This window comes from Canis lupus, chromosome 21 (genome assembly GCF_003254725.2).
Source record: "Canis lupus dingo isolate Sandy chromosome 21, ASM325472v2, whole genome shotgun sequence".
Taxonomy (NCBI): domain Eukaryota; kingdom Metazoa; phylum Chordata; class Mammalia; order Carnivora; family Canidae; genus Canis; species Canis lupus.
Window position 1 is genome coordinate 6,500,852 of NC_064263.1, and position 15,224 is coordinate 6,516,075.

A 15,224-nucleotide genomic window follows, 5' to 3' on the forward strand; every position below is an offset into this window, starting at 1 on the left:
CTTTTTATCAGGCCTGGGAAAAACTTGCAAAGAAACAGTGTTCTCAGGGCTACCTTATGGGACCTCACACCTCCAGAGAGCACCTGTGGCTCCCTGCGCCCCCCTTCATGTGGCCTTCCAGATGATCCTTCCCCTTCAAAGTATTTTTTACACAGAATCCTGTTCTTATTCCTAGGGGCATTCTTACATGAAAAGGACGAGAAGAGGAGAGGAAGCCAGCAAAGGAGACAGGGAATGAGGGACTGATACAGTTGAAGAGACAGTGTTTATCCTAGAGGCCACTCTAGTGTCTCGGATGGAGGAAATGGCCAACTGGGTCAAATGCTAGGATCCATCAGGAAGGCAAGGCCCAAGAACCCACAATCCAGTTTAGCAAAGCAGAGGTCATTGGTGACCTCAACAAAAGCAATTTTGATATAGTGGCTGGTGGCAAAATTCTGATTGGAGTAAGGAATTTGATAAATCAGGCATAAACTAGTTTTCTGAGTTTTTCTATAAAGAGGAGCAAAGAAATGGGGTGGTCACTGCAGGAGGAAGTAGTTCTGTTTTTAAGATGGGAGAACTAACAGGCTATGTGTCACGATGCTGGGAATGAGCCGGTGTGAGGGAAGAAGGTATGCAGCCAGAGGGAGAGGAGAGAATGCACAGAGCAGCCCCCTTCCTGGGTCAGTGGGAATGGGACTTTGTACCCGAAGGAGCACAGACCCGGTCCCCGGGTGGGGAGAGGGGCAGGGGCCTGTGCACGCTCTTGCTCTCTTCTTGTGAAATCTCTTTTCTCAGTGCAGTGGGAAGCAAGGTCATTAATGAGAGCACTTGCTTTGAAGTGAAATAAAGTACCAACAAGAGAGCAAGTGGTATGTTCTGACTTAGAAATATCACTCAGAGTGGTGGTGGTGTGGGCAGCAGGGAAGTCTTTACTAAAAACCAAGCAGGAGGTTTGCATGTAACTTCGACCGAAATTCAAATAACGCTAAATGCAATATGCGATGCTCTGAATTTTCTTTATTTTCTAATAACTATTTAAACCACTCTACAAAACTTTCTATGACATTATTTAACAAAACTCTGCAAAATTTTGGGTGGGAATGAGACCCTATTTCCCTACATCAAAAACATCATGCAGACACTTACTTTCTTAGAGGATATTTAGCTTTGTGGAATTACTTACAGATGATGGTACCTTTTAATTCCATTTAACAGCATGAGAATTTACTCCCAGCATAGAACTCTTTAAAATATAACAATATACATTTCTTTTGAACCATTTCAGATGAAATTGTGCTGGGTGTTTTTCCAAAAGTTAAAACTAAGCTCCATCTCCTTTCCCCAATTACAGACTTGCACACCTCTGGCAGGTTTGGACAAAATATACCAGCTACTCCTCAGACTGCTCATCTAGGGATGCCCATGGTTCACACCATCACAGGTAGAAGAGAGAGTTGGATAATTCCAAACTTGGTTCTTTGTGAATGCTCTGGGCCACCAGAAAGGTCAGCTTGTGCGCATACTGGCAGGGGGCTGGGATACTGATTAGGCCCTGCGGAGAAAAAATATTGATAGCAGTTAAGAGATCAACTTGTGGGACACTTGTGTGGCTCAGTGGTTTAGCATGTGCCTTAGGCTCAGGGTGTGATGCTGGGGTCCTGGGACTGAGTTCCCACATCAGGCTCCCTCCAGGGAGCCTGCTTCTCCTTCTGCCTATATCTCTGCTTCTCTCTCTCTCTGTGTCATGCATGATTAAATAAACAAAATCTTTAAAAAAAAAAAAGGTTAACTTGTTCTTCAAAGCATTTTATGTTCCTTTATCCTCTGCTAATTCCATACACTGTAGAATGCATTTGTGAGTAAACAATAACTAAACTCACACAACAAAGGGCAACAGCACTTATGGGGAGCACAGACTCATGGAGCAAGCCAGGGTGGAGGGCCCTCTGGCTTTGTGGAGTTGGGAGCCCTCACACTTAGCCTTGATCTAAATTTCCTGTGACTCGGGGCTCCAAGGGGCTCAGGGCAAACCTTGGCCTTGGACCTTGAGAGCAGCCCTTGGCTTTGTGCACAGGAACACAGGACAGACATGTCTGGTTACATCCCTACCAGACACAGTGTCTGAGTTGGCGGCAACCTCCTCAACTGTAACTTGGAAATAACAATACCCTGATTTGCATAAGATAATGCACAGAATAAAGTCCTCTAGACACTATAAATATTGTTATAAATTAGTAATAATAATCATAATGTTAAGAGTCATTGCTACTTGGTTGCTATGGCATTCATTCATTCCTCCTTTGTGAAGTCAGGCATCATGCTGGGTGTAGGGATACAAAAGTGAATGGAGTGGCAGTCCCCGGGTGGTCACTCACCGGCCAGTTGTAGTACAGATGGCACAGTTTGAACGTAAGTCTCTGCATGTGATCGGGCTTCAAGCCATTGTCATCGTAGATGACATTATAGTGGGTGGGACTGACGGTTCCCCGGCAGGCAGCCCGACTGATCAAGTAGAAGTCGTACCTGAGCAGAAAAGCAGAATGAGTGTGGGCAAGAAGGCGAACGGAATGAGCCCTAACTTGAAGATCACAGAGCAACCGTTTCGATAGAAACTGGCTTTGGAACAGCACTTGCCACTCAGGACGAGTTGCTTCTGAGTCCACCACGGTGCCCAGGGGCGGGTTCTGCACGGATCGGTCGGTTTCTGTGAAGAATCGTGGCGTGCACTTCTTCCGGACCACAATCACGGACAGTTTGGGGCTTGAAACCAGAAAGGCAAAAAATAAGATGCAGAAAAACAAAACCAAGCTTGCAGCTTTCTACTCATCTTTTTTTTTTTTTTTTTTTTTGGTAATTTCTAGGTAAACAAATCCATTCATTAAACAAACACTGCAAAAATGAAGAAAGTCAAAATTACCTCCAACCTCAACTCCCCTCTGAGATACAGTTTTCAAAACTAGAGACTGTCCTCACGTGTCACAAAAGTGCAGTATGCCCAGTCACTAGGCTGGTTTGTATCATATGAAGGGGAAAGGAGGGAACAGTTAGGAGGGCAGTGAGCTTCAATGAGCACCGCTAAAGGAACATTTTCCACGGAGACAAGCTTTCCTCTTTTTGTTAGCAATAGTCCCATTTCATTTCACCCTTCTTCTCAATTTCTGAATAGCAGAGACCCACCAGTCCCTCTTACTCCTCAAATCATCACTTCTGAATCCTGCAAGACAAACACCCAGGAGGATGGATGGGTGGACAAATGTACACTTGAGCCAAATATTGAATGACTATGGATTAAGGTCAGGATTTGCTAAAGCCAAGGCCAAATCCAAACACTGGCCATCATTCCCAAAGGAACCTCTGGGATGCAAAGATTACGGTGGAATTTCACTTTGAACGTTTTATTTTAAAAAATGTATTCTTGTTTTCAATACTGAAACTTTTAAAAGTTGATGTACTGCAAGAGATGTCTTTAGCACCGTCAGCTGCTAAACGTGCTCCTGCTAGCCCAAAATCGCATACTTGTGATTCTGAACAGACAGTTACTGGAGGTCAGCAAGGAGGGAGAGCATTTGGCCAAGAGGGTCTGGATGCAGCTGCAGGCTATGCTGCCCCCAAGCCATTATGGGCTCCCTCCTCACTGCCAGTCCCTGGGGAGGTCAGAATTCAGCTCTTCTGTGGCTCATGGCTGTGACTTTGGTTGCTGGTGGTGATGGTGGTGTCACCCCACAGACGAATGAGGTGCTCTGCTTGGAGTGAGACGCTCTCTGAGTATTTTAAGAAGCCAATTTGAGATTATCCACTTCCTCTGTCAGTTCTCATATATTTCTCAGACCTGCCACATGACATACTCACTGGAGAACATGTACTACACCACTGAATCTAGAAGCGTGGCAATGGAGCAAGGTGTTTAGGGTGGTCTGACTTCCATCTGCAGCACAGCCGGCCCTACTCCCCACTCCTTTCAGCACCTCCCTCTGACCTTGGCCTTATCCCTGGGGGGTGATTTGGGTCTTGAATTTGAAACCACAGTTTATTTAGACCCAGGGCATATTAATATGTATGAAGCATCTTCACCGGCCAGCAGCCCTGCAGGCTTCCGGCTGAATCTCCTCTCTGAGCCAGCTGCTCTGGAGGACACCTGCCCTCCTCCAGGTGCCCTCCCCTAGCTCGCCCCGCCCCTACCCTCCCATCTAGGGGCAGTCTATCCATCTGGCTGCACTCACATGATGCAGACACAGAGCCCAACTTAACTGCATGACAAAAAAAAGATGCTGGCATGTATTAATTTTAATAATTATAATCAATGTGCTATAATTGCAAGTGTGGGGGAAGAACACTAATTTAGTACCTGGTATTTGAACTTGCTTCTGTCACACTGCTCAGCAGCTGTGGAACTTCATATTCAATCAGTGTTTTTAGCTGACCGTCCCCTACCCCATCCCGGTACACAACTATCCGTGCTGGCAAACCATGGTTGTGCTTGTACCATTTGTTGAGTGCTCCTGCAGAATTTATTGTTGGTAAGAAAAGAATGACTTCTCCAATGCTATCCCCATTAGTGTTCAATGTTTTAAATCAATTTTTTACAGATCACTGCAAAAGAGGGTAATTTCTAATTGGAGTTATAACTGCAATAATATAAAAATAGAAAACTTTGGGGATCCCTGGGTGGCTTAGTGGTTCAGTGCCTGCCTTCAGCCCAGGGCGTGATCCTAGAGTCCTGGGATCGAGTCCCACGTCGGGCTCCCTGCATGGAGCCTGCTTCTCCCTCTGCCTGTGTCTCTGCCTCTCTCTCTCTCTGTGCCTCTCATGAATAAATAAATAAAATCTTAAAAAAAAAAAAAAAACTTCAGGGAACATTCCACATCTCTGCTATTTGAGGAATCATAGTGGTTTCTATGGCATAACATATTCTTAAACTTAGCATATATTTTTTAGTAAAACTTTAATATTTAAGCAATAAATTAAGTCATGCGATAGAAATACAAAGTCCCCAAGCCAAATTAATACTAATTTAGTTTTTTCAAGCCTTTAAATGCTATCAATAGATAAAGACTGGATAATTTCATGTCATTTTCTTCTCTAATGAGCATAAATATGAAAACTTAAGGAAAGGACGTGGCTGCTGTTCTGAAAGCATCTCTTACCATGGACTCACCCAATTAGATTCTAAGTTGCACTGACAATATGAACTTTGAAAACATGTCCACCCACTACAACTAGAAATTGCCTTAAGAGCAGAGACCAGATAGTAACTCCTACTCAACAGAAACTTTTCATAACTACTTAAAATAAGGACCCAGCTTTGAAGTGAGGGCAAAGTTATATATATAATAATAATTATTTTCAGGTACATATTGGGCAATTTTTAGGAGAGTTTATTGTCCAGGAAATTCATTTTAGTTTAATAGAAGGATGATCATATACATAAGGGCATAATCAACACATATCACCAAATTCACTTTTTAAAGGAAATAATATTTATCCTCCTCCTCAAAGTTTATAGATGGGAAAATTTGGATCAGAAAAAGAAGTGAATTGTATAAACCACACTGCTAGGGAGTGGCAAGGCCAGATCCTGACCAGGGCTGGGGAGGAGATGGGAGCCCCAGACACTGTTGCCACTGCAACCCACTATGAAGAAGGCACCCTTCCTCCTCTACCTCCTTCTCCATCTCCTCCCGCTATGCCACACTTCACCTGCCAGCATTCCTCTCCCCTCCCCAAAGGCCTCCTTCTTATTCTAGACCTCACCCCACTCTGTCACAATCTTTGTTTCTCTAGGGTAGATTCCTTTGGCCTTTGCACTGCTTGCCAGAGTCATCAAAAGCTACAAAGCCTCCTCCTCTTGACTATCTGTTTATCACACAGAGATGACAAATGTAAATTCTACAGCATCTATGAGCATGGGTCAGGGCACAGTGTTGGGAACCTCCAACCAGGTGACAGTTGACTCAAGCAGATTTAGGGAGTCTGCTTCCACCACCTTGTCTACTATAGGCACATGCACTGAAAGAACAGTGCTTGGAGCCCATCCCCTCGCCCCACTGCTACACTTTTAGTACCAGTCATGAAAACTTTTAAGCAGTCTGCAACGTCAGTCGTGGTTCTCTGAAGAATACAGCGAGAAAACCACCTAAAGTGAGAAAAAAAACAAAATTAAAGTTCAAACTCACAATGTCTACTATAAACATGCATTAGGATTAAATGAAGAAACAGAAAACAACCATCGATGGGAGAATAGATAAAGATGCTGTGATAAGCACTGGCGAGTGTGTGCACACACATCTGGAATACTATTTAACCATACAAAAGAATAAAATTTTGCCATTTGTGACGACATGAATGGACATTGAGGACATTATGCCAAGCGAAATAAGTCAGAAAAACAAGTATTGTATGATCTCACTTAAATGTGAAATCAAGAAAAAAAATCTCATAGAAACAGAGAGCAGACCTGTGGTCACCAGAGGCAGGGGGTGGGAATGGGGTGCAGGGTGAAGGAGATAAAAGAAAAAAAACAAAAAAAAAAAAAAGAAAAAAAATAAAAGAAAAAAAACTTCCTGATACAAAATAAATAAGTCCTGGGGATGTAATGAATACCATGGTGAGTATAGTTAATAATGTTGTATTGTATATTTGAAAGGTGCTAACAGAGTAGATCTTGAAAGTCCTCATCACAAGAAAAATGGATTTTATAACTTTGTACGTGATGATATCAACTAGGCTTACTGTGGTGATCATTTTGCAATATGTACAAATACTGAATCATTATGTTGAACAATGAAACCGATATAATGTTGTATGTCATTATACCTCAATCAAAATAAAATGAAATAGACATTATGAGTAAAACTTAATGCTCATGATTTTGTATATGCTATATGAGCACAATTATATTAAAAGCCTCCCCTCCCCAAAAGCAATTTATTGGTAAGAGAAACTAAAGCCTACCACTACATCAGACATAGTTGGGTTCAAATCCTGGCTGATATACTCACCAGCCATGTGACTTTGCTATGTGAACCTATACGTCGGTTTCCTCGTCTGTACCAAGGAAATATGCAAGGTGGTAAAGTAGTTACTACCTCATAAGGTTGTAAAAATTAAATTAGATAAAATGTGTAAAGTACTTATTAGCACTGTACTTGGCACAAAATATGCAATAATAAATAGAAGCCACTATGTTATTATAAAGGAATTTATTAGCTTAGCAGATCTATTTTTCAAAACATTCAAAAATTTCTCAAGCATAAACTTCGACTCCTATCGATGAGCCTTTTGGACTTGAGATGTGAACATGATTAACTTATTTAAATTTCAGAAGTTCTCTTGCTGAAGTCATTAATCCAGTAAGAGCACTTGGAGAGTGAAAGTCATAACTTAATGGTCAGTACACACCAACATTCATTATTATATATGCCAGTAATGACACAATTAGGAGTGTGGTGAACAAACTGGAAGTCCTTTATCTGCCTGATTAACGGAGTGACACATTTAATGGGATCTCGCACAACATGGATGAAGCTACTTTCCCTGTTTCTCACCATCCTGAATGTATACCTGACCACAAATTTAATGGAGTGAATCAAACAGCTTACATCCAGGAATGAAATACATCACAAAGAGTTCCTACAGCCTCAAACACATGACTTAGTTGCAAATAGACAAACGAGTCTAAGAACCATAATTTAATAAGTGCTAGGAGTCAGTATTTAATGTTTAGTTATTCCTAAAACTGCTTGTTTTCAACAGCTGCATGAACAACTACATCAACCGTCTACAAGTGTCAATAACAACAAGCATGTACTGAGCAATTACTATGGGAGGCTGTGTTTTAAGCACTTTATCTTATGTAATTTCCAAACATGCCCTATGAAATAGGCATCATTGTCATCCCCATTTTACAGGTGACTACAAGTGAGGCACAGCAAACTTAAATAGCCAGATGTCAGACACAGAATAAGCAAGTGGCAGAATAGGATACAAATCCAAGCAATCTGATTCCAAGCTCAGCTGCTTGACGTGATGTATGTAAAGTTCCTGGTACAAGACCCAAAACAGTGCAGATGCACAGAAAGTAAATACATAAGAATTTCCATCATCTGTAGTTTGGGGAAAATTTGACAGATATACGAGTGATAGCTTGTCCTAAAGTCTGCATAAATACACTTTTTTCACCAGGCTACATATTATCTTAATATTATCAATCACATTTTTATCTGCAAGTATAATTTATGACTAAAGTGTTCATATTTTTAAAACAAGTGAAGAATACAAACTGTTTCCTGCTGTAGGGTTAAATCACAAACAATAATTAGAGGAGATGTTGGGGTAACTGTAAAAGTACCTGGTGATTCTGGGGTTAATACTGGCCACAAATCCAACCACCACCATATCCTTGCTGAAGTCATCTTTACAGACATCAATCCCGACCACCATCAGGGACTTTAACTGTAAAAGTAAATTTTTCATGATTTAATGGAATGGGGCCTCTTTTCCCCAAACGATGATTTAATATGAAGTTTTTAAAAAAAATTGTTCCTAGTTATTATTTAAGTTAAGCTATATGCCAGTGAGACCAGGGTCCAGATGAAGCAGACTATTAAAACAGAAACCAAAGAGATTCAAAGATGGAGGGATGAATATGGTACATATTTTGTTTAAGAGACTCAATGGAGGGACGCCTGGATGGCTCAGTGGTTGAGTATCTGCCTTTGGCTCAGGTCGTGATCACTGGGTCCTGGGATCAAGTCCCATATCAGGTTCCCCGCAGAGAGCCTGCTTCTCCCTCTGCTTGTGTTTCTGCCTTTCGCTGTGTGTCTCTCATGAATAAATAAATAAAATCTTTAAAAAAGAGAGAGAGACTCACGGTAGTGCAAAATAGCTACCATCCTTTATGGAGGTGGGTGCCATCAGTGGCTCAAGAGGTCTGGGAAAGTGGTCAGTCATTTATCCTGGGCCTTTGGGCTGGAGGGATCTGAAGACGTCCACTCCTCACTCTTCAGATGTCTAAGGGACCCTCATTGTTCGCTATCTATGCCCCTCCAAGGAGGCAACTGGGGCCTGCCACAAACTCCTGGTTACAGAAATGCAAGGGAATGGACAACATTCCCTCACCTCCCATCCCCTCACTCCCTTCCACAGTGGCCAATAGTTGAGGAATGAGAAGAGGATTTCTCAGTTCCCACCACAGTTCAAGATTAGAGCTCTGGGGAGGCCCTCTCTAAGATGCAGAGCTCCTCTGAGAGCCAGCCAGCAGCTGCTGAAAGCTGATAAAGCAGAGACCATGGAGCACAGATTTCCTATAGTGGCAGGGAGGCTCCAGATCAAGTCCCTCCAAGTCTGTGCCAACCTAGATTCTCTGTCATGATTTGTTCTGTTAACAGCTTGCCTGAAGCTCCCGGAGAACAGGAGCCACACCTCAACTTCTGCGTGGTGTCCTGCGTCCTGCCAGAACCCAGAGCAGACAGAGAAACAACAGACCCAACAAACAAAACAAATACTTGCAAGGTCATTTGAAAATATCACCCACTTTGATGTCATTTTTCAATTAATAAAAAGATTGATTGATTCCTAAAAGGAAAACCATAACAGAATGCTCACAGGGATCTCGACAGCCCACAGTTCGCCTCCGAGTTTACAGGCCATTTGCATGGCAATCCTGGTGGCGATGCTCATCATCATCTGCTGTTTATTCAAAGTCCGTGTAAGCGCACACTGGCTCGGCACTGGGCAGAAGGAGTTCAGATATTTTTTAATGGAATCATAGTAGCTCTTCTGATTAGAAGGCAGGATACACATTACCTAAAAGACAAAAAAAAAAAAAAAAAAGGAAGAAAAAAGTCAATTTACTTATGCTTAGAAGTAGCTTTACAAAAACTGAGGGGAACCCGGGTGGCTCAGCCAGTTAAGCATCTGACTCTTGATTTCAGCTCAGGTCACAATCTCACAGTTGTGAGAAGGAGCCCTGGGCTGGGCTCTGTGCTGGGCATGGAGTTTGCTTAAGATTCTCTCTCCCTCTCCACCACCTTTGCACATGGGGGTGCTCTCTCTCAAAAAAAAAAAAAAATGAATACGTGGATTCTCCAAATATCTCTTGCCCTTAATTTCTGAAGAAGCAAATATTAACATGACTAAACTTGTCTTAAATGGCCCTTAGCCACTGACCATTGGCCAATACCATTTGAAATGCCTCTTTTCAGCCATCCACTCTGCAGTCCCACCTCAAAGCTACCCATCCCTCTTGGCTTTCCCTTTCTCTCATCTCTCTCTCTCTCTCTCTCTCTCTCTCTCCCTTTTTTAAGACTTTATTTATCCATGACAGACACACAGAGAGAGGCAGCCACATAGGCAGAGGGAGAAGCAGGCTCCCCGTGGGGAGGCCAATGCCAGACTCAATTCCAGCACCACGGAATCACGCCCTGAGCCAAATAATGCTCAACCACTGAGCCACCCAGGGGCTCCTTTGTCCCTATTTCTTGTTGGGTGTTTCTCTCCAAAAGGCCTCTCCTGACCTACCTGCATCTCTTCTCCATCTTTTACTCCTTACCTTCAAAACCACCAAATGATAGAAAAAATAGGCATGGTCATAATTAGCAGAAAACAAAGTGATTTTTCACCTATAGATTTGTTCAAAATACCATAATGTCAAGGGCTAAAATCATTTACCCTTAATCATATAAAATAGGGAAATATATTTGTCTGCAAAATCCTCTTAGGAGTATTCCTTCCTTCCATCCTAATGAATTTAGGATGGAAGGACCAGGCAAGGCAGGTGATGGTCCTGATGATGGACCAGGCAAGGCAGGTGACAGAACAAGGCAGTGGTCCAACGGGGACTAGGGTTAAAAGAAGGTCGGAGACAAGTGAGACTGGTTGCCTGTGAGGGGGATGGAGGTGTAAGTGATATGTGAATAACAGGAGCCATGCTTCCCCCAGTAGAGATGGGGGAACAATATGTACTAATATGGATACGGGAACACTTCCCTGTGGTGTTGGATTGGAACTGGAGTTGCAACACGTTTTTGTTTTGTTTTGTTTTTTAAAGATTTTATTTTATTCATGAGAGACACACACACAGAGACAGAGAGAGAGAGAGAGGCAGAGACACAGGCAGAGGGAGAAGCAGGCTCCATGCAGGGAGCCTGACGTGGGTCTCGATCCCAAGTCTCCAGGATCATGCCCCGGACTGAAGGTGGCGCTAAACCACTGAGCCACCGGGGCCGCCCATCAAACACGATTTTAACAAATACATAGACACACGTGGTAATAACATGGATGTAAGTGTATATGTACGAACAGTTGGCCCTTGAACAACACAGGTTTAAACTGTGCAAGTATGGGGATCCCTGGGTGGCTCAGCAGTTTAGTGCCTGCCTTTGGCCCAGGGCATGATCCTGGAGACCCGGGATCGAGTCCCACGTCAGGCTCCCTGCATGGAGCCTGCTTCTCCCTCTGCCTGTGTCTCTGCCTCTCTCTCCCTCTCTCTGTGTATCTCATGAATAAATAAATAAAATCTTTAAAAATAAATAAATAAACTGTGCAAGTTTATTTATATGCAGATTTTTTGGATAAATATAGTCCAGTACTGTAAACGTATCTCCTCTTCCTTACGGTTTTCTTAACATTTTCTTTTCTCTAGCCTACTTTATTGTAAGAATACAGTATATGGCATATATAAAGTACAAAATATGTGTTAATCAACTATGTTATAAGGCTTCCAGTCAACAGTTGGCTATAGAAATTAAATTTTGTAGGAGTCAAAAGTCATATGGAGATTTTTGGCTGTGCAAGGGCCTGTACCCCCTAACTAAACCCTATACTGTTCAAGGGTCAACTGTATATGAGTACGTATGTAGACATATGCTACACATATTCCTAGCTTTGCCCATTGAGAAAGCCTAGGAGCAGTGACAAGTAAGCACATTCAGTTGCCCAGATTTTGTTTTCTATCAAAAGGATCACAGTTCATTGGAGAAATATCTAATTCCAGAGCTGGGCAGTAAACAAGTAAGCACATTCAGTTGCCCAGATTTTGTTTTCTATCAAAAGGATCACAGTTCATTGGAGAAATATCTAATTCCAGAGCTGGGCAGTAAAACTTCAAGATTAAATTGGAATACCTTACTGTCCCAGACAGTAAAGAAATGTCCCCAGAAAAGATGGGGACATGTCAAAAAGACACAGAAGCCAACCTGAATGGGTGGGTCTCCCATTAACAAAATCAAGAACAATTGGACATCAAAATAAATAATAGTAGAAATAGATTAGAAGCTGGTAAAATAGAAAACCATGAATCTATACTGATATAAATAAAGAAATGGGGAGAAGAGAAAAGTCTTACTTATAACATAATGCTACCTACTTATTGTAGAAGGAAATACAATGCTACATACTAAATGTATGAAACTAGGAAGCCACCATTTGGCAATCACCATAGCAATAATGGGTTCAGGTAAGAATTATCAATGGATCCTAAAACTAGCAGGTAAAAGTTTGATGAGAAACAGGATATTTACAGTCTCAAGTATCTCCCTACAAAAAACAAAAACATCTGATTAATTGCAAAGAGAAGAGTAAATGTACAACGGAGAAACTTGGCAGATACCACCTTAATTAATTAATGGGGTGCCTCCTGGTAGGACACATTAAGAACACAGAATCATTACTGTGATACTCCTGCCAAAAGTGCATAACCTGAACTGAATTATAAGGAAACATCAGACAAACCCAGATTGAGGGACATTATATACAATAAGTGGTCTATACTCTTCAAAATTGGAAGGTCATTAAAAACTATAAAACTGTTCCAGATTGAAGGAGAGTCTAAAGAGACAGGACAACTAATTACAATGCATTAGATCTTTTTACTAGAGAGGACATTTTGAGGACAAATCGAGAAATGTGAATGGAGTCTGTGGATTAGCTGGTCTTACTGTTTCTGGATTTTGATGGTTGTCCTATGGTTCTGTAGGAGAGTGACCTTGTCTGTAGAGATTATGCACTAAAGTATTCAAGGGCAATGGGCATTTCTGTAGCCAGTCTCAAATGGCTCAAGAAAAAAGATGATAGATAGATAGATAGATAGATAGATAGATAGATAGATAGATAGACAGATATAGGAAGGAAAGAAACAATAAAACAAATATAATAAAATGTCAACAATTGGAGAATCTGGATGAAGGATATATATCGTAAGATCGTAAGATTCTTACGATCTTTCTGTTAAGTTTATTTTTAAGAAAAAAAATGCTCTTAGGGTTAAAGTTCCTTTTGTTTAGTATAACATCCTTATGGGCCTTTCTTTGTGTCCAACTAAAAGAGATGGCTAAGCTGCTCTGCAGGACATGCAGAGAAGAATGCTGGGAGTCCAGATGCATGAGCTATGGAGGTAAGACACTACAGTGCAGTGAAAGGCTGGGGTCTGGGAGAAGAGGAAGCATTTCCAAGAAGGAGGAATGGCTGAGAGATTCTTAAGAACAAGGATGGTGATTTTAACTCCTCTAGAATGTTGGGGTGTGCCGTAATCATGCCTTGGCCCCAAACCTTCTGCAAAGTCAGCTACACTCGTGCACACACACAATTCTTTGTAATGAGGCAGCTGTGGAGCTGACGCAGTGCAGGGGAATGGCATTCATGAAAGAGAACGAGAATCCAGAGGAAGCAGCCACAGGTGACATGGAAAAACCCAAACCCTCCAAGAATCCACTGAAACACTGGGGGCCCAGTATTTATGGGATACAGTGGGAGTCACTGTATCTTAAATCATGAATAAAAGATGACCCCTCAGCAAGTGAAAAATATGTAGACATCTAAGAGGATGCAACAGGGGCAAAAACAGGTATTTAAAAATTAATATTATAAATATGAAAATGAAACAAAATATTGACTAAAATACTAAGATTAATACTTTCTTGGGTTCTTGGGGAAATGCAGAGCAATTTGCAAACATATCATGGGACAATATGCTCACTTCCTTCTTCCAGGGAAAGAAGACTATGAGACATAGAGAAAAAGTAAAAATTATACATCAAAAAAAAATGATCTATACTTACCAACTGAACATCAGGATCAACATGTTTCTGTAGAGCGCTAAGGAATGCAGCTGGATTTTCTTGAACTTTTATGCTACATAAAAAGATTAGTTTTGAGAATATATAATTCTATAATTCCCTTTTTAGTAGCACATCATCATAGAATTAGAAATCATACAAACAGATTTTTATAATTCCCCTACAAGAAACACCAAAACATTTAATTATCATTTTTATTAGCTTAAAAATAGTTTGGTGGAAAATGTGATTTTTGCAATTATATATAATTCCTACAATTAATAATTCTGTTGTTCAAAATGAAGTTGCAAATGAGCTTTTAAAATCACTAGTCTCAATACCAAGCGTCTGAAACTGGTTCGAGTTAAATTGGGATTAGGATTTCTCTAATACTGAATCTCCATGAGAACTTCCAAAGTCTCAGAAATCATCAGACTAAAGGGACCAAGCTATTCAGTTAATCTGAATGGTTCAGACTAAAAGATTTTTTTTCCTTAGTGACCGCTTGTTTAGAGTGTGGGATATTTAGCCTGTATCAGTCAGCAAGTACTGTGCTTATTACATTATGTTAGGGGCCAGATGCTATAGAAATAATTCCCACAGAGGACTTAATAGGTACAGTTTCTTTATGTAGAATCAGCTTCTGATAGGTCTATAGGGTTGGATGGTCCTAACGCCCAGTGAGTGGCCTTTTCAAACTGGCCCAGCAGGTGGCAGGACCACTGTTTCCTGCTCACTGATTCTAAGCTCCAGGAATGGCCTGCAGCTCTGTTAAAACAACTAAACGTTTCTGACTTTGGCAATTCAACCCCTTGCAGGCTGACTCAACAGCCATCTTACTGTCCATTCTTTCCAAATTCATCAGGCAAATGTTTCAGATGGGAGGAACTTTGCACATCAATCTAAGAGGGAAAGGGCACCTGGGTGGCTCAGTCGGTTAAACACCTGGCTCTTGATTTTGGCTCGTGTCATGATCTCAGGGTGATGAGATCAAGCCCCTCATTGGTCTCTGTGCTGAGCAAGGAGTCTGCTTAAGATTCTCTCATTCCAAAAAAAAAAAAAAAAAAAAAAAAAAAGATTCTCTCATTCCCTCTTTCTGGTGGCACCTGTGTGGCTCAGTTAAGCATCTCCCTTCGGCTCTGGTCATGATCCTGAGTCCCAGAATCGAGCCCTATGTTGGGCTCCCTG

At 41.6% G+C, this 15,224-nt stretch overlaps 1 protein-coding gene across 1 annotated transcript in view; it reads right to left on the reverse strand.

Moving 5' to 3' along the window:
- Positions 1 to 982: 982 nt before the first annotated feature.
- PIWIL4 (piwi like RNA-mediated gene silencing 4) overlaps positions 983 to 15,224 on the reverse strand; it is a 50,206-nt gene continuing 35,964 nt past the window's right edge. The window contains exons 13-20 of the mRNA XM_025419264.3: positions 14,040 to 14,112; positions 9,589 to 9,789; positions 8,333 to 8,436; positions 6,048 to 6,118; positions 4,331 to 4,484; positions 2,620 to 2,745; positions 2,361 to 2,508; positions 983 to 1,537 (exon numbers count right to left, since the gene is read on the reverse strand). Coding sequence (XP_025275049.1) covers positions 1,421 to 1,537; positions 2,361 to 2,508; positions 2,620 to 2,745; positions 4,331 to 4,484; positions 6,048 to 6,118; positions 8,333 to 8,436; positions 9,589 to 9,789; positions 14,040 to 14,112 — 994 coding nt within the window. The 3' untranslated portion in view covers positions 983 to 1,420. The remainder of the gene's footprint in view (positions 1,538 to 2,360; positions 2,509 to 2,619; positions 2,746 to 4,330; positions 4,485 to 6,047; positions 6,119 to 8,332; positions 8,437 to 9,588; positions 9,790 to 14,039; positions 14,113 to 15,224) is intronic.